We start from the raw sequence: 22195 nt of genomic DNA on the forward strand, positions 1-22195 counted from the left end.
CGCGCACTGCAGCACTCACCGGTCGGTCGCGCCGGTCTCCTCTGCTGCGCAGGCTTCCTCTTGCTCCCCGGGGCTCTCCCTCACTCTCGGGAGCCCCGGGGGGGTTTGGCAGCTTCTCGGGGCAAGGCAGGAGCGCGGAGTAGGCTCCCGCCGCTCCTGCTTCGACGAACTCTCTCGGCCGGCCTCTCTCCTTTCCTCGGGCCGGCAGCCAATCACGGCGCGGCCTGGGGGATGACGTGACGGGGGGGATCCCGGGCCGGCAGCCAATACCAGCGCGGCCCGGGGATGACGTCAAGAGGGTCCCGGGCGGCGGCGGTGAATTCAGGGGAAATAAGGAGGAGTGGGCTCCCTCGGAAAATATAGCGATCACGGGGATGAGCGAGGTAGGCACTCGCTGGGGAGGCAGAACCTCCGAAGAACAGGGCAAATGCCGGGTGGGCACCGGCTGGTTGAATATAGCGCTCCCAGCGCTAGGGACACGAAGGACGCGCTCCAAAGCGCTAGAGGGCAGGAACCAGCGCTCCCAGGCGCTAGGTAGGAAGGACAGCGCTCCCAAGCGCTAGGGGTCAGAGGAAAGCGCTCCCAAGCGCTAGATGAAGGATAGCAAAGTCCATAGGAGAGTCCAGGACCTCAGGTGGAGCACAGCAGCTCCTAGCAGGGAAAGTCCATAGGAGTCCAGGAGCAGGGCAGGGCCCAGGGAGGCAAGCCAACCCTGGGCCCAAGCAGCATCAGCCCCTGGTAGATTCAAGTTGGGAACAAGAACGTTTGAGGAGAGGTCACAGCCTCTTTTTATACAAGAAATTCCTTTGTCTAAAGGTGCTGGGTGGGGGAGAAACCAGTCGCAGCTGGTTTTGGGAGTATCTTGTTTTTCCCAACCACCCCTTTCATTCATCAGGCAGGCCAGGTCATCAGACGCACTCCAGGGGGGTGGAGCCAGCATTGTGGGGGAAAGCCCAGCCCCATACAGGATACAGGCACAGCTCCTCCCTCACATCAGCATGCTAATCTCTCCATTCACCGCCGGGGCAGACCCACACAGACTCCTGGAGCCGGGCTCCCAGTCGGCTTCAGCCAATCACGCACCAGCACACCTACTGCACACACACACCCATGTCTAGAAGTGGCACTTCCCTTCTAGACACACACACGCCGCATACATAATCTTGCAGCATTTAAACACACGATTCCGCACATACCAGACTCGAGCCTGTACCCCCCACGCATCCGGAACTATCAGGGGCACATACATTCCCCATGCATTCCTATGGGGAGGCAGGCCTCTCTCATTTACACGCACTCAGAGTGGGAATCACCATCCCCAGGTCACATATACAAGCAAAAACTTCAGGGGTGGACCTGCCAGAAGGGCCCAGTCCAACACGTTGCAGGACGGGTATATGGAAATGGGTATCCTGCAGGTCTAATGGCACCATATCTGTCTCCAGGTACGAGGGCAGACAAGACCTAGACCACGGTGAGCACCTTAAATTTCTTTTTCCGGAAGAAGGCATTGAGAAGGTGCAGGTCTAAAATAGAACAAAGGCCTCTGTCTTTCTTGGGAACCAGAAAGTAGCAGGAATAACATCCACATCCTAACTCTTGCACTGGCACCCTATCCATAGCCCCTTTGGCCAAAGGGATTGTACTCCTGCCGTAAAATGGAGAGATGATCCTCCATCAGTCTCTGGGATGAGGGGGCCGATGGAAGGTGCAGCGGTTAGAGAATAAAAGGTAGGGCAATCCTTGCCAAACACTCTACAGGACACACCTATCTGATGTCCTGGCAAGTGAACCCAGCAAGAATCCTCAGATCCTACCTCCCACCAGGTGGCTGTGCTCCACCTAAAGGGGTTTGGCAGGTGAGTCTGCACCAGGGGGGAAGTGGGCTGGCTGGTTCAGCGCTTTGACCGTGAGGTGGTGGCCACCACAGTCTCAAGTGCACAAATGCTGGGTGCCTTGTGCAGGTTGGATTGGCTGGCAGTATGGCACTTCTGCTGAAGCTGCAAAATGAGTGGTAGGGCGGTGCAGCTGCCGAGGTGGGGCACATAAGCCCATGGAGCGTGCTGTGGTCCTGCTCTCCTTGAATCTCTCGAGAGCTATGACTGTCTTGTCCCCAGACTGACGAGTCCTGTAGAATGGCATGTCTATGAGGGACGACTGGGCATTGTCTGAAATATAAGTGGACCTCAGCAAGCATGGAGGCAAATTGCGGCATTGGTACCAGTGTCACACCTGATGAAATAGGTAGTGTCCAAGGCACACCAAATTGTGAACTTGACAGCATCATGACCATCTTCTATGGCCTTGGAGATAACCGGTAAGAGATCATTGGAGACACCAGGGAGGATTTGGGCCACTGAGTTCCAAAGGGCATGAGATTAGCGCCCCAGCAGGCAGCTGGCACTCACTGATCTGAACGCCAAGCTGGTGGATAAGAAATCCCTCATTGTTGACATTGTTCTTATTTTCAGCTCAAGGGATGCCCATCTCACTTGATGGGTGTTTAATAAAGGATCCAGCCTTCCTTTGTTGTTGGTACTACGAGAGTGGCGGTTGAACACGCCAATGCTATTGTTGGCACTGCGCAGGATAAAAATAGAACGTACAGTATCTAATTCACCTTGACTGGCCCAGTCAGGCTGATCCGACGGTCCACTTTGGAGAATCGTTAACGTACATTTCTGAAATTCTGATGTCATTGTCCATTTCTTGGAAAATTTACACAGGATGGCCTAATTTAAAGAAGTGTTTGTGCGCTCAAAGGTTGTGTTTTACCTTATATATTGGACTCCTGTAAAACTTACTGCTGGAAAGATGCCTACCTTCACTTACTATGAACAACAAAATACAGTACTAGAAAAATGTGATGAAAGAGATCAATCCCCTTCATTTAGCGCTTTAAATGTATACGTTACCACATGATCTACTCCAAGAGTAGAAAAAGGAACACATAGTGCATTCTTAAGCTGCACAAGTGCTGTTTAAAATGCTTTAAAGAAAGTCAGAATAATACATTAACTGTGGATTATACAAAGAACACTTGGTTTGTTCTTCTTACATTACAGGCATAGGAATACATCCGTTGGTATACATAGAAAGCCCAGCTACTTCCGATTTATTCTAATGTGCACCTTCCAAATTTAGACATGTTTAGAGCATCTAGAATCAGTTGTGTAGCAAGGGCGCCCTGTTCAGTAATGCAAGCAAAGACCCTGGACGCTCCATCCCACAAGTTGGGTAGTACAACACAGCCATAATTGGGGCACAGTGGTCCCCTCAAGCCCCTGGGATACCCTACCTGGTGCAGTTATAATAGAAGCACCCCTGCTTACAAAATAAATTAAATCTGCATTCAACAGGCCACAGCATTCCGCATCACAAATCATGCAGCTGGCACACTATACCTAATCACAACACCTCCTCGCAGAATAATCACTCAGACATCACATCCTACATCTCAACACAGATGTACAATCAAATATAATTCCACCATTAGCCCTTAGTCACCATATGGGGAAACGCCACAATTAACAATAATGAAGACGCACAGTTACTACGCCTTCTGCACTAGCTCAACTTATGTGAAATTCTCTTTATACAACAGTTCTCGTTTGTTACAAGGATAAACATCATAACTAATATCCAGAACTGATTCAATGCCAAATCTCCCCTTCCTTTTACGTTTGTACAGAATATACACAGTCAAATTCCCATCTGTATTGGCCATCAGCATACCTAATGTATGACAGACTCTCAACCACACTCCCCTTCGCTCACTGACCCTTCTTCTCCTAGTGAATTAGCTTCTCTTGAACACTGGAAGGCTACACCGTCGTGCAACAGTTTAGAGATTGATGATCCTGTTTTGAAGAAAAATTTGTTGCCAAAATTTGTATTGATTTCGAGGGTGTACAGGAAAGTAAGATACACATTCTATACAATGCTATAAGAAATTGAAACATGGAATGGTACATTAGATACTTAAGGTAAGCCATTAAGAATATTGATTAGGGTAAAGCATTGTTGGTTGAAAACTCATCAATAAAGGGAATTGTATGAGAAGGGAAAATATGGGAAAGGGGAAGTGGCCAAGGAATAAGCATGGGCGGATTTTGCGAATTGGCAATCCGCGAAATTGCGTATTTACGGATTTGCAATCCGCAAAATCCGCGACTCTCGCGAATTTTGCGGATTCCTTTTTTTTGTGTGTTCGCAAGTGTTTCTGCCATTTCGCAAGGGTTTTTTACCAGTTCGCAAACGTGAACTTACTTGTCGGGTAGCAACGGTCGCGACCATGTTGTTTCTACGTCTGGTTCATCACAGCACCCTCTGTTTCACCACTGCCACCCTCTGTTTCACCACTGCCACCCTCTGGCTCACCCATGCCACCCTCTGGCTCACCTATGCCACCCTCTAGTTCATCACTGTAGATTATGGGGGGGAAAGCACACCTGCCCTGCCTCAACTGACATGAATGAATTAGGGGCTGATTAATGTGTCACTTAATTTGAACTTCCAGGCTGGCACCTGCTTCCTTATCTGTAATTGCTTTCTGTTGCAGTGTAATTTTTTTAACCGGACCTTTGTTGTATACTTGTAGCTATTCTCTGAGCCTGCTGTGAGGGTCAGAGTAGGGTCAGAGAATAGTTGCAAGTAGGCAACTGAACTCTGAAGGGGCCCCTCAGGAAGCACTACAGGGAATGGTTACTAATGATAAGATTGAACTTTTGCAACTGCTGAGTGCTTTCAGTTTTGCAAAAATCCAAATATCCAGCAGCATCCACAAAAAGTAATCCTTCCAGGTCAAGATCCAAATCAAAGTGACCAGCACATGAAGAAAGCACTGGGAGGAACCTGCTGGACAGGAACAGGAAGTTGGAGACTGTGGGGCACTTCCTTCCTCCCCCCCCCCCCCAAAATGGACTCCTTGCAAAAAAAAAGTGCAGGCAAATGTCAACCTGAGGAGTTATTCTGATAAAAATCATAATTTTCAAGGTTTATGCTGCCTGCTGGTGGATTTCTTGTGCGACATTGCAAATTTTGCAATCTAGCAATTGCGAGAGTGTCGCGATGCGTGATCACGGGCCTTTATGACGTACTCGCGTTGCCAAACTCTCGCTGTGCAAGGTGGCAAGACGCGATGACGTCGACAAACTCCCGCGGGATCCCGCAGCAAGATCCAAAATGGCGCAGCACACGCAAACATGGAGAAAAACAACTCTGCAAACGCTGAATGACGGTAAGTGAACGCGCCGTGCCGCAAAATTGTATAGTATTCTAGTTGGCAAGTGCGACCAAGCAAAAAATCCGCTTCGGGCGGATTTGCGAATTTTCGGCAAATTCGCGAGAGTTCGCAGATTGCGAATTTGACGAAAATCCGCGAGCGGAACGGATTTTACGCCCATGCTTACCAAGGAAGAAATAAAACTCATGGGATATACAGAGAGGTAAAAGGGCAGGAAGGAATATGAGAATAATAGGCTGAGTAGCGCGAGTATAGAAGGTGCGGATAGTGTGAGTACACAACTTTCGTCTAAATCTTTCATCTTTAAGTTTCCAGAAATCTTTAATGAATAGTCTATAAAAAAAAATGCAAATCTAGTCCAAAGCAGGCCTTTGAGAGAATAAAAAATGTACTTAAGATCTGAGAGACGCTAGGTTAAATACTAGTTACAGTTGACATCCTTTCAGTACTTAACTGGGGACAACCTATGTTCAGGAAATATCCTTCAGGCAACCCCGGAATTTTCTTAATCATTATCTGGACAGAACCCTACAACACAGCAAATGCAAGCATCAGCCCAATAATACCACACCAAACAAGGACATATTGTCCAGCCTCCATATTCAATCTCCGCATGCTATTTGGCAGCCACTATGAAAGATACTTAATCACCGAACACAGTGTCAAAGACCAGAGCACATAAACTCCCTAAACATGTAAAACTATGCCAAAACCTTCCTGCTCATGGTTGAGTCACTTTTTTATGTATTTAAAAAAAATGCATATTGCACTTGCCTTACATTGAGAAACAAATACAAAACATGCATAACGCCGGCAAACTATATCGAACACATTCATAAAGTCTCTGGGTTCACCTACCGTAAGCATAAGTCTTTGTTCAGTAATCAGTTAACATTATGGGACATGTTGCCATACTATACTTCTATCTCCTACAGTCATAGATTTCTTTAAGTACTTTAATTGCATACAATTTATTGATGCAGATTTTCCACAAGGCGAAAAATTTGGTGTGTGTAAATGTGATACAACAATATTAATTATGTTACGTTTCCTATAGTGCGTCACTACACACTTCTGCAATTTCAAAGCTGTGTCAAACACAGATACTACTCTTAAAAAATGTAATAGTACTCCATTTATGGACCTTTGTCAAATAGAAGGCTGAATCTGTCTCACACCAAGAAGCACTCTTAAAGCTAATGCTTGGCACCTGGTTATTATACCCTCCCATTTGCCGAGCCATCCCCAAAACAGGCAATCTGAAAGCGACTTCTAGCTGCAGATTCCTTGCCTTTTAAATATTTCCCCGCCATGAGAATGGATTTGGAAACTTTTCAGATGAAACTTTGCCTGCTGATGGGTTACGCCTTGCGGCTACACACCGGCCCTGTTCTGCTCTGGAAATTATGTTCAGAGCCTGTATAGTATCCACTGCTGTGAGCTGAAGTCAGTTGCTTTTGATGGTGTTCGCGCTCCCAGACGCAGAGACTCCATACCAATTGGTATGAGCAGTGTGCAGATTACTAGATAAGGGATCTGATTAATGGATAATGTCCAATCACCGAACAGGGAGGATGGGAGTGTCGCTGAAGAATCTGCGGCCAATGTCTCTTTCAGAAAGAGCTTTACCGAAGGTAAGTAACTTGTTCTTCAGATAGAGATTGCTAACCACAGATCCCTCACCTTTTCAACAAATACCCAATCAATACCTATTTGAAGGTTGGCCTGTGAATGGACTCAAACCAGAAAATCCTGTGGGACTTAGTGGGCAAATTGCACCTCTCAGTGAACCTGACTGTGCAGACAGTAGTGCTTTGTAAACGTATGGAGGGACACCCTTGTAGCTGCCTTGCAAATATCCATAACAGGCATGCCAATGCAATGGTAGCAGCTTTGGCCCTGGTAGAATGCTTATGCAGTATTTCTGGAGGCTATGTTTTGGCTAATGCATAGCAGATCTTAATGCAGAGCTAGATTTATTTATTTGAAGAGTTTTATATAGCGTTGGCCAGACCCGGAGGTATCAGAGCGCTTTACATGAGGTTAGCATTGTTGCAACGTTACATTAGTTACAAGAACAAATCATTGCATAGAAAAAAAAACTGTGCTACATAATAAATCCGTTATTAAAGCATTGAAAAAACTTAGAAAGCAAGTTTCTTGGGTGTGTAGAGAGTAATGGGGTAATAATAAAGGGGTAGGGATGTAGATCAGGGGTGGTTGATACGGCCATGGAGGATAGTACTTAAAGGGAACACCAAACAGTTAGAGTAAGCGAGTCGACAAACCAGTAAGGGTCCAATAGATCAACAACATCCAGAGCCGCATTCACTCACTGCGTTGGGTCGCATTAGAAAGGGATGGGTCAAGGGTAGATGATTCTGTTGTGCACAGCCTTGCCTTTTGTCACTTCAGACAACCCTACAAAGAGCTGACCATCCACCCGGTGTTCTTTGGTACAATCTATGTTAAAGCTTAGCACCCTCTTGGGTTCCAAGAGGCAGAGCATAGAATGCCAGCAAGGTGATCTTCTGACCGAAGTGAAACATTGTCGCAACTTTCTGCCAGAAAAATTCTCAAGCCCTCAGTATAGCTTGTGGGGGGAAAAGGTGGTGTATGGAAGGTTGACATAGAGAGCTTGAAGCTCATTCCTGCTTCACCGATGAAGTGGTGACCAGGAACATTGTCTTGAGGGTGAGAAGCCACAAGGCATAGCTGCGAAGAGGCTCAAAGGTAGTGCACTTCAAGAATGTGAGGACCAAGTTAAGGATCCACTGTGGCGTGACAAAGGGAGAGGGAGGCAACCTTTTTAAAGAAAAGAAAAAAAAACATGCCATTGGAAACCTAAACAATGAAGGCTGATCTGGAAACCACAAAAAAAGCAGAAAGATACACTTTAACTGTAGCCAGGAAAAAGCCTTGCCAGACTAGGCCCAATACAAATAATAAAACCTCATATTACTTCACTTGAAGGGGATCTATCTATCTGCCAAGTGCAGAACCAAGCCTCAAATTTGTCCAAACAACAGACATCGTTGGTTTATGCTTAGTTGCCAAGACAACACCAACCACCTCTGGAGGAAAATCAGATGAAGGTAGAGCTTGTGAAGGCCCAGATGTAGAACCTTGCTCTGCTGCTACAGCTGATCCTCCTAGTGATGCAGCCTGATCACAGGACAGATGCTCAAGCTCAGCAGTTCTCTCTGTGCCCAATATTGAGCCACTAGGATGACTTTGGCTCAGTCTGTCACGATCTTCTTGAGAACTCTAGACCAGCGTGGTGTCAGCAGAAAAGCTTACAGGAGTCCCGAGTAACACTCAAGGTGGAACGCGTCTATGAGCAAGAGATGCCTTGGAAACTCCAACATGCAGAAATGCTGACATTGAACTTTCTTGGCAGTGGTGAAGAGATCGAGCCAATGTTCTCTCAATTTGCAGAAGAGACCTTGCACCACCTCCAAGTGCAATTGCCACTTGTGATCTGCTAGGCATCTATGATTGCGTTCATCTGCATTGGCAATCAAAGAGCCTGTCAGGTGGTTTACTACCAGGAAAATTGCTTGGTGGTCCAGCCATTACCAGAGGCACAGGGCTTCTTTGCACAGGGTATTTGACCCCACCACGCCATTTTTGTTGCAGTACCTCATGAGGGTGGCATTGTTTGTGAGCATCTGGAGCCAGCCTCTCCTTGACAGATTGAAAGAAGGCTTTCAGTGCTAAGTGGATGGCTCGCAGCTACAGAGGATTGATATGGAGCCTGGACTCCACTGGAGACCAGCGACCTCTTATCTCCAGTATAGCCACCCCAACCCAGAAGCGATGCATCAGTCACCACTGTCCACTCTGATTGAGGAAGGGAGACCCAATCGTGGCCCAGTAACCACCACTACCGTTCTTTTGCTGTCTCCTCCTCAATTTGAATGTGGTCAGAGTGGGCCTACTGAGACTTTATAACCCAATGCAGAGCCCAAATATGCCACCTGGTGTGCTCAATCAGCAGGATGCAGGAGGCCATCAGTCCCACCAACCTCAGTCGACCTCCATGAAATCCAGGACTGAAGCTGAAAGATCGCGATCATAATCTGAATGTCCTAGACTCTCCGTCCTGGGGGAAAAGCATGAAACCGAACAGTGTCCAGAATATTTCAGATGAAGGGTAATGTCTGAGAGGCAATCAGTTTTGTTGGCACATTGAACCCCAAAGATTACTGGAAATGTGCCGTACTTGAGATGGTGGACGACTAACTGGGGCATGCCAGCTATGACTAGCCAGTTGTTGAGGTAGTGGAAAACTAGCAGCCCTGACCCCCAAAAGTGTGCTGCTACCACTGCCATCACTTTCAGGAACACCTGAGGGGCAGTGATGAAACCAAAGGGGAGCACAGTGAACTGAAAATGCCCTTGTCCTACTACAAACCACAGGTAGCGCCATGGGTTGTGTTAGAAATGGGATCCCTGGTTGGCCAAGGCTTGCGCCAAGGCCAGGCAGAAATCGCCATTTCTAGTTAGGGTAAGGAAGTCACCCGCCAAGACAACCCATGCTCACCCCCTTGGTAGCTTGGCACGAGCAGTCAGGCCTATCTCGGAGGTCATGTGTAAAGCATTTGCGCACGCACCCCCAGCACCAACCTCCCGGGCCCCCCACAAAAGGAACTCCACACAAGATATATATGAAAAATATACTTTGTATTGAAAAACATACTTAGGGATAAATACACAAGATACAATGTGCCAGGGGCACGGGCAGGGTTTACAAGGGAATATATACAGGACAGGGCCACGGGACCACTGCCAGGAATATGCACATGATGGAGCTGGCATTTAAGACACATAACAACTGGGAGCTTCCTAGAACTAGTACTAGAACACATAACAACCAGGAGCTAGCATTAGAACACATGACAACCTGGAGCTTAATAGTACTAGCAGTAGAACTCACTCTAACCAGAAGCCATATACATGAGACCTAGGATATTTAGGAGCGAAGGCAGGACAAAGCACTTAACGTAACAGAAGCACCTTCAGAGATGCAACACAAAATAACTCACAAGAATCACATAAGAACATCAGGCAATAACTTCCAACAGGCCAGCGGCCTTTTCTGGGGCTAGGACCCCCCAATGTCTCAGAGTCAGGACAGGCTGCAGGGAGCCATGAATAAACCTACACGTGGCAGCTGCCCACGAAGTGCTGGGCAGCTGAGGGCCAAGGATGGGCCACACGATGGAGCCTCGCAGGCTCGGGACAGGTACAACCAGAGGAGCCTCTCAGGGCTCAAGAACGAGATGCTGGGCTGAGCCTCACAGGCTCGAAGGGACAATGCACAAAAGGTGGAGCCTCTCGGGGCCCATGAACAAAAGGGGGAGTCCCTCTCGGGGGACTCGATATCACAGGGGCCCCACGGGCCAGGACGGAGCCTCTCGGGGCTCAGGAGCAAAGCTGTGGGCAGGCGGAGTCCCTCTCGGGGGACTCGATATCACAGGGGCCCCACGGGCCAGGACGGAGCCTCTCTGGGCTCAGGAGCAAAGCTGTGGGCAGGCGGAGTCCCTCTCGGGGGACTCAATATCTCAGGGGCCCCACGGGCCATGACGGAGCCTCTCGGGGCTCAGGAGCAAAGCTGTGGGCAGGCGGAGTCCCTCTCGGGGGACTCAATATCTCAGGGGCCCCACGGGCCATGACGGAGCCCCTCGGGCTCAGGGACACAACAAAGGCTTCACTCGAGGGGAGGGCCGGGCACCGGCAATGTGCCCCGACGCCCCTCCTCTCCCTCGCGCACTGCAGCACTCACCGGTCGGTCGCGCCGGTCTCCTCTGCTGCGCAGGCTTCCTCTTGCTCCCCGGGGCTCTCCCTCACTCTCGGGAGCCCCGGGGGTGTTTGGCAGCTTCTCGGGGGCAAGGCAGGAGCGCGGAGTAGGCTCCCGCCGCTCCTGCTTCGACGAACTCTCTCGACCGGCCTCTCTCCTTTCCTCGGGCCGGCAGCCAATCACGGCGCGGGCTGGGGGATGACGTGACTGGGGGGATCCCGGGCCGGCAGCCAATACCAGCGCGGCCCGGGGATGACATCACGAGGGTCCCGGGCGGCGGCGGTGAATTCAGGGGAAATAACGAGGAGTGGGCTCCCTCGGGAAATATAGCGATCACGGGGATGAGCGAGGTAGGCACTCGCTGGGGAGGCAGAACCTCCGAAGAACAGGGCAAATGCCGGGTGGGCACCGGCTGGTTGAATATAGCGCTCCCAGCGCTAGGGACACGAAGGACGCGCTCCAAAGCGCTAGAGGGCAGGAACCAGCGCTCCCAGGCGCTAGGTAGGAAGGACAGCGCTCCCAAGCGCTAGGGGTCAGAGGAAAGCGCTCCCAAGCGCTAGATGAAGGATAGCAAAGTCCATAGGAGAGTCCAGAACCTCAGGTGGAGCACAGCAGCTCCTAGCAGGGAAAGTCCATAGGAGTCCAGGAGCAGGGCAGGGCCCAGGGAGGCAAGCCAACCCTGGGCCCAAGCAGCAGCAGCCCCTGGTAGATTCAAGTTGGGAACAAGAACGTTTGAGGAGAGGTCACAGCCTCTTTTTATACAAGAAATTCCTTTGTCTAAAGGTGCTGGGTGGGGGAGAAACCAGTCGCAGCTGGTTTTGGGAGTATCTTGTTTTTCCCAACCACCCCTTTCATTCATCAGGCAGGCCAGGTCATCAGACGCACTCCAGGGGGGTGGAGCCAGCATTGTGGGGGAAAGCCCAGCCCCATACAGGATACAGGCACAGCTCCTCCCTCACATCAGCATGCTAATCTCTCCATTCACCACCGGGGCAGACCCACACAGACTCCTGGAGCCGGGCTCCCAGTCGGCTTCAGCCAATCACGCTCCAGCATACCTACTGCACACACACACCCATGTCTAGAAGTGGCACTTCCCTTCTAGACACACACACGCCGCATACATCATCTTGCAGCATTTAAACACATGATTCCGCACATACCAGACTCGAGCCTGTACCCCCCACGCATCCGGAACTATCAGGGGCACATACATTCCCCATGCATTCCTATGGGGAGGCAGGCCTCTCTCATTTACACGCACTCAGAGTGGGAATCACCATCCCCAGGTCACATATACAAGCAAAAACTTCAGGGGTGGACCTGCCAGAAGGGCCCAGTCCAACACGTTGCAGGACGGGTATATGGAAATGGGTATCCTGCAGGTCTAATGCCACCATATCTGTCTCCAGGTACGAGGGCAGACAAGACCTAGACCACGGTGAGCACCTTAAATTTTTTCTTCCGGAAGAAGGCATTGAGAAGGTGCAGGTCTAAAATAGAACAAAGGCCTCTGTCTTTCTTGGGAACCAGAAAGTAGCAGGAATAACATCCACATCCTAACTCTTGCACTGGCACCTTATCCATAGCCCCTTTGGCCAAAGGGATTGTACTCCTGCCGTAAAATGGAGAGATGATCCTCCATCAGTCTCTGGGATGAGGGGGCCGATGGAAGGTGCAGCGGTTAGAGAATAAAAGGTAGGGCAATCCTTGCCAAACACTCTACAGGACACACCTATCTGATGTCCTGGCAAGTGAACCCAGCAAGAATCCTCAGATCCTACCTCCCACCAGGTGGCTGTGCTCCACCTAAAGGGGTTTGGCAGGTGAGTCTGCGCCAGGGGGGAAGTGGGCTGGCTGGTTCAGCGCTTTGACCGTGAGGTGGGGGCCACCACAGTCTCAAGTGCACAAATGCTGGGTGCCTTGTGGAGGTTGGATTGGCTGGCAGTATGGCACTTCTGCTGAAGCTGCAAAATGAGTGGTAGGGCGGATGCAGCTGCCGAGGTGGGGCACATAAGCCCATGGAGCGTGCTGTGGTCCTGCTCTCCTTGAACCTCTCGAGAGCTATGACTGTCTTGTCCCCAGACTGACGAGTCCTGTAGAATGGCATGTCTATGAGGGACGACTGGGCATTGTCTGAAATATAAGTGGACCTCAGCAAGCATGGAGGCAAATTGCGGCATTGGTACCAGTGTCACACCTGATGAAATAGGTAGTGTCCAAGGCACACCAAATTGTGAACTTGACAGCATCATGACCATCTTCTATGGCCTTGGAGATAACCGGTAAGAGATCATTGGAGACACCAGGGAGGATTTGGGCCACTGAGTTCCAAAGGGCATGAGATTAGCGCCCCAGCAGGCAGCTGGCACTCACTGATCTGAACGCCAAGCTGGTGGATAAAAAATCCCTCTTCCAGAATGTCTATACCCGTTTTGACTCCCTATCGGGGGGAGTAACCTGGAATACTTTGGTATTACCCTTGATGGCAGACGCCTGCACCACCAAGCCTTCAAGGGAGGGGTTCTAAGATAAAAGTAAATGCACGGTTGCCCGAGTCAGGGCTGTAGCATTGTGCAATGTGGGAGCCAGAGCAAGGTTTGGTCCATGCCCACGATCATGTATCTGTAAAGGCTTCATTACATGGTAAGAAGGACTAGCCAGATGTCTGCCCTGACTGAAGAACCTCCGTAAGTACATTGGTCTTGACTTCCATGGTGGGGAGCTGAAGGACAAGGATGCAGAACATCATACCAATTCTCCTCATAATAAGAATGACCAATCTCAACATCCATATCCTAATCGCTATCCAAATCCAAGCCAAACTGGGGAATGAAGGTTGCGCTGCTGAAACGTTTCTGGGATCCAGTCTGATGCCTGGCCAATATTGAAGAGGGGAGGAATCTGCAACTACATAGTCTCTACCAGACAGTGCTTTACCCAAGATAACTTGTACTTTGACACTACCTCTTCCTTAACATGCCCCACCCTTTTATGAATCATCACCTGCATCCTTGTGTTTCAATGTGTAACTTCATTAAGAACTAGATGTGATGTTTCAATGAAACCCCACAAATGAATAAATACGTGTAACAAGAAGTTCCTCCCTAACATTCTGAAATTCTTGAAAAACGCTGAGTGAGAGAGAGCGTGGTAACTTCCACCATAGACACCTGTAGCTTCTCTCGTGTTGTTAAGTTGATGCCACTCAGAACTCCCAGTGAAAAACATCCATTGTTAGTCACAATTTCCTGTTTATCATTTTATATAGTTCTATAGGTGTTTGAGTGCTTATCAAGCCCAATTGGGGTTTTAAGAATTATACATGGTTGCAAACTGAACAAGTTTGCGTATTAAATGTACAGTTTTATATAAAAAGACAACGATTTGTCACTCCGCTACCAGCAAATAATTGATTGGCAAGGTCATATAAACGTTAAACATAACAGGAAGCAATTAAAGAATCACTCTGAAAGAACTGAAGTTGAGGGTGCTAGATCACCATAGAAGAAAGCAGGGACAGACAAAAACACTTAGCAAAGGTGGTAGTGTGGTGGGAGATCTTGTTTGCAAGGTAGAGTAACAGGTACCAAAGCATGTGATTATGGAGAAGAAGTGTGAGGGTATGGAGAAAAGTGAAGGGTGTAATGTAATTGCCTTCAGTGTTATATTGCCAAATAAGATGGGGCATTAAGGGAGGGAAGGATGTCTTACTGTATACTGATACTTCTTTGGACATCATGGCTTAGGAATCTCAAAGTGGACATATGCCAGACCCCACTAATGTGGGCAGTGGGAAGAAGTGCGGGCAACTAACCATCGATGTAACTCTGGTGAGGGATGTATGTGGGAAAACCTCTCATACAAGTCAAAGTGTCTAGAGTAGCCTAGCGTAAAGAGAACTACAAAATGGCAATATGTCTCCCTAATGGATGATACAGTGTTGCATACAAGAACCACCCCTGCAGAATAAAAGGAGCAGGGGAAATAAAGTGACAACTGAACTGAAGCAGGGGCAACCAATAGGAAAATAGGCTGGAATGTTTTAAGGAGGAATCTATCTTGAACTTTGGGGGATCAAGAGTTGTAGTTTCAGGAATGAAACTCGGCGCAATTGCAAGGAAGAATCCTTTTCTCTTCTCAAGGAATTGTGCTTTTTCCCTTACATGGAAGGGTCATCTTGTTAGCGAGATGGGAGTCGAGATATAGGACTTTATAAGAGATATAGGACTTTATAAGTGAGGGAGGAGATTTTGAGATTAACTGTGATTCAATAGGGAAGCTTTAAAGAGTGATTAGGATTTGAGTGGCCATGAGGAATTGAAGACTATGGTCTACTGTTTTGTTTTTATGTTGTCAATAATTGGGTATTGTGTAATGGTGCTTACTCTGATATGATAATGATTTGATATGATAAAATTATTTATTGAGCGCACGTACACCAGCGGTTTCTTGGCGCTAAGGCGGAAAGGCATTGACAGAGGTGGCGGGGGAAGGGGTGGGGGGGCAGTTATAGGCAAGGGAAAAAAGCCAAGTTTTGAGAGATTTCCTAAACTGAGTGTAGAAGGGGATTTGGCGCAGTCCTGTGGGGAGGGAGCTCCAGAACTGTGGTGCGAGGGATGAGAATCATAAGCCACCGTGTTTTTTTCGTTTGAATAGACAGGGGGTCAGAAGATTAGAGCTTGAGGAGCATAGGTCACAAGATGGAGTGTAGCGCTCGATTTTGGAAGCGATAAAAACAGGACCGTGGGAGGACAGGGCTCTGTGAAGCAGGCAGCCAAGTTTGAAGAGGCTGCGATGGGTCACTGGGAGCCAGTGCAGGCTCTTTAGCAGGGGTTTCACATGGCTGAATTTCGGCTGGTCGTGGACAAGCCTAGCGGCTTGATTCTGTACCATTTGTAACCGGCATGATTGATAGACAGGGATTCCGGCGTACAATGAGTTTGCGTAATCAATACACGACATTACTAGGGCCAGTTTATCTTGGATAAGAGCTTCGGATGAAAGAAATCTACTGATTTTCCTAATTCTTCACAAGTGGAAGAAACAGACGGAAACCACCCAATTGATCTGGGCTTTCATGGAGAGGTCACTACTAATAGTTACTCCTAAGCTCTTGACCGTGCTGACTGGGGAAGGCGGGCATCCCAAGGAGTGGGGCCAGATGTTAGATTTCCACGGATTAACTGAGGACCCTGTAAGGACCAGCTCAGTCTTGTCGGGGTTAAGCTTTAACTGGTTTAGGTTCATCCAGTTACTGATGAAGTTCATGGTTGATTGAAAGTTCTCCATAGAGGAGGGAGAAGAGTCGATGAGCTGAAGATCATCAGCGTAATTAAAAGTAACTGCTTCTCTCTTCTGGCGATCAAAGATCAAAGGGAGAATGTTTGGAAAGAAGGGGGGAAAGGAAGGACCCCTGGGGGACCCCGCAGGACAGTCTTTTTTCCTCTGAGGAGAAGCTGGAGAGACAACCGCTTGATAGCGGTCGTTGAGAAAGGAAGAAATCCATCTCAATGGAGTGCCCCGGATGCCGACGCTCTCGACCTGGTCGAGCAACAAGTTGTGGTCGACGCTGTCGAAAGCCGCCGACAAATCCAGGAGCACTAATGTTTGCGTGATATTCTGGTCAGCCCCCTTTCTGAGTTCATTGTTGACGGGCAGGGCAATGGACTCGGTGGAGTGTTCGGGCCGGAAGCCCGCTTGCTGGGGGTCTAAGTAGTGGGTGTGTTCCACAAATGTGCTCAGGCAGTTTGCAACATATGCTTCCAGGATTTTACCTAAAAAGGGAAGCAGCGATATTGGGCGGAAGTTGCTGAGTACCGGGGGGTTGGTGCCTGCTTGTTTAAGGATAGGTGCAACTACCGCTGTTTTAACCGCATGCGCGCTAGCGGTTTTCCCGCTGCGCGCTGCGATTTTAAAAATCCCGCGTTACGTGACGAGCTCAGCTTGTCATCCGCGTAGCGCAGGTTACGCCCATGACGAGCTGAGCTCGTCATCCACCCCGAAGGGGTTAAAGGTGTTGGGGACGATGCCCGAGATGAGGGTTTGGTAAGGAGCAATAAGGGAGGTTCAGGAATGTGGAAACATATCTCCCGGGTGATGTGAGGAGGTCAGCTGTCCCTCGGGGAACCAGAGCGGACCTTCTTAAGGAGGGAGAAGAAGACCTCCTGAGAAATCGGAGGGAAAAGGTCGAGAGTGAAGGGTTTTGATAGGAATGGCAAGGATCAGGGGGTGAGGTGGCCTTGGGAATACTAGTTTTGATCTTGATAATTTTGTCGATGAAGTAGGAATTAAGGGAGTCACAGAGGGTTTGTGATGAAGAAGATTTTACAGTGACCCGATCGGGTTTCGCGAGTTTATCAATGATGGAGAAGATATCTTTGGCTTTGTTAGTGGATTCGAGGATTTTTGAGGAGCAATAGTCAGATTTGGCAGCGAGAATGGCAATTTTGTAATCTTTTAGGGCTGATGTAAAAATGTATTTTTTGAGGGGGCAGTAGTCTTGTCTCCACCTATGCTCAGTTTGGCGTAAGGCAAGTTTCTTATCCTTTAGGTCCTTAGTGAACCAGAGCGGAGCGTCATGGGGCCTCTTGTTTGTGAGCTTTTTCAGAGGAGCGAATCTATCTCTTGCCGAAGCCAGCCAGGCATTGATGTTTTCTGCCTGAGTGTGCGGCGAGACCGAAGGGCCCGTGGGCTGTAAGGAACTAGGCACCAAGAGAGATAGGAAGGAGCGGAGAGTTGTGATATCTACCCGGCTCCAATTCCTAACCAAAGGAGGATCTGATGAGGGGCCTTTAGTGAGTGGGGTATTGGGAATGAAAAAGGAGATAAAATGGTGGTCGGACCATGTGCAGGGAGTGATTTGTAAGTCAGTGATGTCAAGGTTGGAACTCTGTCATCATACATTCAAATGAGCAACAAGACAGAATGTAAATGCAGGAAAAAAGGTATTAATTTGAGTGAAAGATTGGAAAGGTGTTTTTAGAGGCTAACATGAACGGTTATGCCAAACAGAGAAGAAGGCATATTTTGGTGATTCTGCGTTTCAAGTAAAAGTAAGCCTCTACAAATACTTTTCAACTTCCCAAAGAACGGGCCAGTGAGGCCCCCTTTTCTTATAGAAATTATAAATCATTCCTGGTAAATAAACAGTCGCATTGAACGCCATACTTTTATATTGTGTGGACTAGGCCTTGTTTGGGCTGTTTCTCTAAATATGCTTTCAACAACGCTGAAGCCTCCGGAAAGCCCTGCCAGGCCCCAGACCAGCCCTTACCAGACACAGAAAAGTTTGGTCAGTGAATGATTCTAATCTGTGTCGAGTAGTAATCGTTCCGTTCCGTTTGTTTAACATCTCTTAGAGCGACCTAGGGTGACCGTCAGGCACTTTCATTGCTATAAAAGGAAAATGTAAGAAAAACATTAAAACAGTTCCTCAGTATGCTTCCTCGCCTGCTTCCAGGCCTTCCGTTTAACTAAAAAGAAGATGGCATTCATGGCTCAGCCAGTAGGACATTAAAGAATGGATGGTTGGTTCTGATACTCGGGACAGCTAAATTGAGTGAATTGCTGAAGAATGCAAGGAAAAAACATGGTTCATGATTAGAGATGATGGTTCTGTAGTGCAAATGATATTAGTTTTATCGGAAGGTGAAAAGAACCTGCCTATCATTGCTCTTCTCTCGTTCTTTCCAGGTAAGATGCACCTCTATTTCTAGTTCATTGTTTACAAAAAATGTGATTTCTCCTCTTTTTTGTCCCCCCCTTTCTTCTGCTGGATGCAGGCAACGTTGTCCAGAAATTTGTAATCAGAAGCCTGAAAAGGGGTAAAGCAGCAGAGTTTCAATTCACTTGCATGCACTTTGCTGGTTTTCACTGCCAGATGGTGTGGAGTGTGACTTCCTGTCCGTGTGCCTGTACGCTCACTCAGATGCAGAGTCATTTTCTTGTACCTCATACACAATGAGGAGAGCATAGCTATGAGATACTGTGATGAAGTCATCTCCACTAGGGAACCTGAGGGCTATTTAATTGGGTGAAAGATCTTCAGGTGGGAAGTGAACTTCTGAGTTGGCCCATTGTTTTGATGAGGCCCACTCGAAAAAGGACAATGTACCAAGGGCAGAAGCGATCGGCTATGGGGATCCCGTGAGGAGGATGCCCAGCTTACCCTCTTTGGTACAAAGGTCTCTTAAAACATGAAGAAGCCCCTCTCTGTAGGAAAAGAGCAGATCTGCCCTAGAGAGCAGAAGATCTTGCTAACTATGGATGTTATGTGCCTGTTGCAAGGAGGCCGCTTAGTGCGGTAAAGGTCAGAGGTTGCGAGGAACTGAACTGACCTATTCTGCTGAGGAGGACCCGTTTTACATGGGGATGGGGTAGTTTCTAGCGAGAGCAAACATTTCTCAAGTGAGAAGGAGATCTGTTGTAGTGACGAGACGGTCATCTCTGAAAAGTAAAAGTTTGTAAACCCATTTTTGCACAGACAGGGTACACTGAATAATTGTTACTCAAATCCATCTTTTAATGGAAAACGTGTCCCTTTTTGTGTCTTGAAATAGCATATCAAACACCTACTCTCTTAAAGAAGGTTGCATTGGAATGCTCAGCAAACAAAATATTACAGATGTAAAATGTACCACCCGAGAGACTTACCCAGATTACTTGTAATACATAAGCATCCATATTCTTTCAGAGTAGTGCACCCTTTTTACCGATGAGGTATTCGGCATGGAAGTAATATGATATGTTATGATGTATTGGAATACTTTTGCTGTCTGCAGCTATAAATCAGAGTTAAGAACACCCTCGTTGATGACAGCAGATATGAGCATAACATTACCTCTGCTCTATCATGTGGCGACACTTTGTATGCAATAAATCCCATTGCTCCTCCGACGTCTCTGTTTGAGCTCGAAAGCTCTTCGTGTCTAATGAGACCAATTGGCTTATGGAACAAGCCGAAATTCAGAAATCTCTTTAACACAGTGGGATTTTATTGGTGTCCTCGCATGCTCCGGTTTGGAAGAACACTGCCTAGTATATAAAAATAATTCTTTCTGTGTCCTGAAATAGTATCAGTTTTATTTAGGATTTAATACAATACAAGTTATTGTATTTCTTGGCGTTGGGTATCTTTTGTGCATTCCGCAAGTGCAATTTTTTTCGACACGAGCTTGTTTAAACCTTTTTAGATATATAAAAGCCTAATACTCTTTAAATGTTACACTTGCCCTAAGAAAAATATGTCAGGTAATATGTTTCATTGTAGTTTTGCTGCCTCTTTCTTGCAAGAGACTCGTTTGGCCCCCTTAATCTTTTCTGTAGAAGTTATGCTGTCTGTTTGTGGTGGTTTGAGAACTTAAGGGGATAGCAAGACGCGTGTTTTATGTTGTTGCTTTTCAGAAACTATTACGATTAGGGCATTATAACATTTTCATTAAAATATGTTGTTCTCACTAGATAAAGAGAGGAGCCGCCCCCTTTTTATGTTTGGCTCTCAGAGGGATGTGCATCAGTCCAATGGAGGTGAACAGGCATCAGCAGAGAGCAGACTGGCCTCGATCGAGGACATGGCAAGGAGGCTCCTGAATGAGGATGAAGTTGTAGCAGTCTCCCGCCACTGTAGAAGGGTAATTTCTATTCAGAATTATTTCTGTGCCTGGACATTGCAGCCATTTCTTTTTCAGTGCTTTGTTGAGAAGTGTGACCGTTTAGTCATCATAAGCTTTGTGGGTGTGTATACAGGAAAATTATGGGCACCATTGTGAAACTCCATTCAGTATGCTCGTCTGGTTCATTTCTTGCTACAGCATATCTTCAGAACAAGCATTGGCATAGCCAATAGATCTTGCCTATGCAAGAGCTATTGGCTATGCCAATGGGTTTAGACATGTCACTGCTGTTCAGCCTGGCTAAAAGTTGTTGGTATCGAGGAGAGTGGCATGAAGTGGAGTAGAGTGGAGTGTCATGAAGTCGAGTATTTTAGAGTGCAGTGGAATAGAGTGGTGTAGAGTGAAAGAGTGGAGTAGTGTGTCATAGTGGGGTTCTGTAGAATGTAGTAAAGTGGAATAGAGAGAGTTGTGTGGAGTGGCGTAGAATGGCAGAGAGTGGAGTATAGTGTTGTGAAGTGTCATAGAGTGGCATACAGTGGAGTGGTGTTGAGTAAAGGGGAGTAGTGTGTTATAGAATGTAATAAAGTGGCTTGGAGGGAGTTATGTAGAGTGTAGCATAATAGAGTGGAGTAGAGCATAATAAAGTGGAATGGAGGGTGGTGGAGTGGAGGGTCGTAGAGTGCAGTGGAGAGTCATAGAGTGGAGTACAGTGTTGTAGCATGGAGTGGATTAGCGTAGAGTGGTGTAAAGTGTTGTGGAGTAGCGTGGAGTGGAACAAAGTGTCATGGAATGGAACAGCATAGCGGGGTGTAGAGTGTTGTAGATTGGAGTATGCATGGTGTGGTAGCACACTGCCATAACAGACAACACATTTTCAATTGAGATGACCGTTACATTCACACATATAGGTTAACTGATAAAACTAAACAGCGCTCAAACGATAATCTGTGGAAATGGCATCACCTAGTGTATTGGTTATTTTTGATCGTATTAAAATATTTGTTTCAACCACATTTCAGAATTACAAAAAAAGTTCTTGATTTGTGCTTTCCTAATTCTGATATATTTGCACAGTTCATACACAGACATTTAAATGTTGTTGTGTGCAAGATAAAAGCCTTTCCTTTCCCATGCCCAGCAAGATTGTCACATAAATCCTCTCACTTTGAAGTCAGAGAAAGGAAATTAAACACCAAGCTTCTTTGGAAGATAGAGCCTGACATGTGACCTCTGTCTATGAATGCACACCAAACGTGACAAGATAAGAGCAAACTTTATAGGCTTGTTTACAGAAAGTGAGCACTGTTGGAAGAATACAGTAAGCAGGCTATGCTCCACATAATGGACTAACTCAATTTGGACAGCCTAAAACAAATAAAGTCAGCAAATAAATGTGAGTTACAAAGCCAATGGTAAGCAATGGTTTGCAATCAATTCTAGGGAAGCTTTCAGAATGTCCGCAAGAAATCTTTTTGCAACCGGGGAGTTGCGCTGTTTGCAAGACTTCGATTTAAAAATGAATATTTTCTTTGT

General features: G+C 47.4%; 1 protein-coding gene across 1 annotated transcript in view; it reads left to right on the forward strand.

Moving 5' to 3' along the window:
* The window catches only part of PDZD7 (PDZ domain containing 7), a 790250-nt gene that overhangs the window by 400779 nt on the left and 367276 nt on the right, over positions 1 to 22195 (forward strand). Inside the window, exon 10 of the mRNA XM_078643641.1 lies at positions 20511 to 20680. Coding sequence (XP_078499767.1) covers positions 20511 to 20680 — 170 coding nt within the window. The remainder of the gene's footprint in view (positions 1 to 20510; positions 20681 to 22195) is intronic.

This window comes from Lissotriton helveticus, chromosome 5_1 (genome assembly GCF_964261635.1).
Source record: "Lissotriton helveticus chromosome 5_1, aLisHel1.1, whole genome shotgun sequence".
NCBI lineage: Eukaryota > Metazoa > Chordata > Amphibia > Caudata > Salamandridae > Lissotriton > Lissotriton helveticus.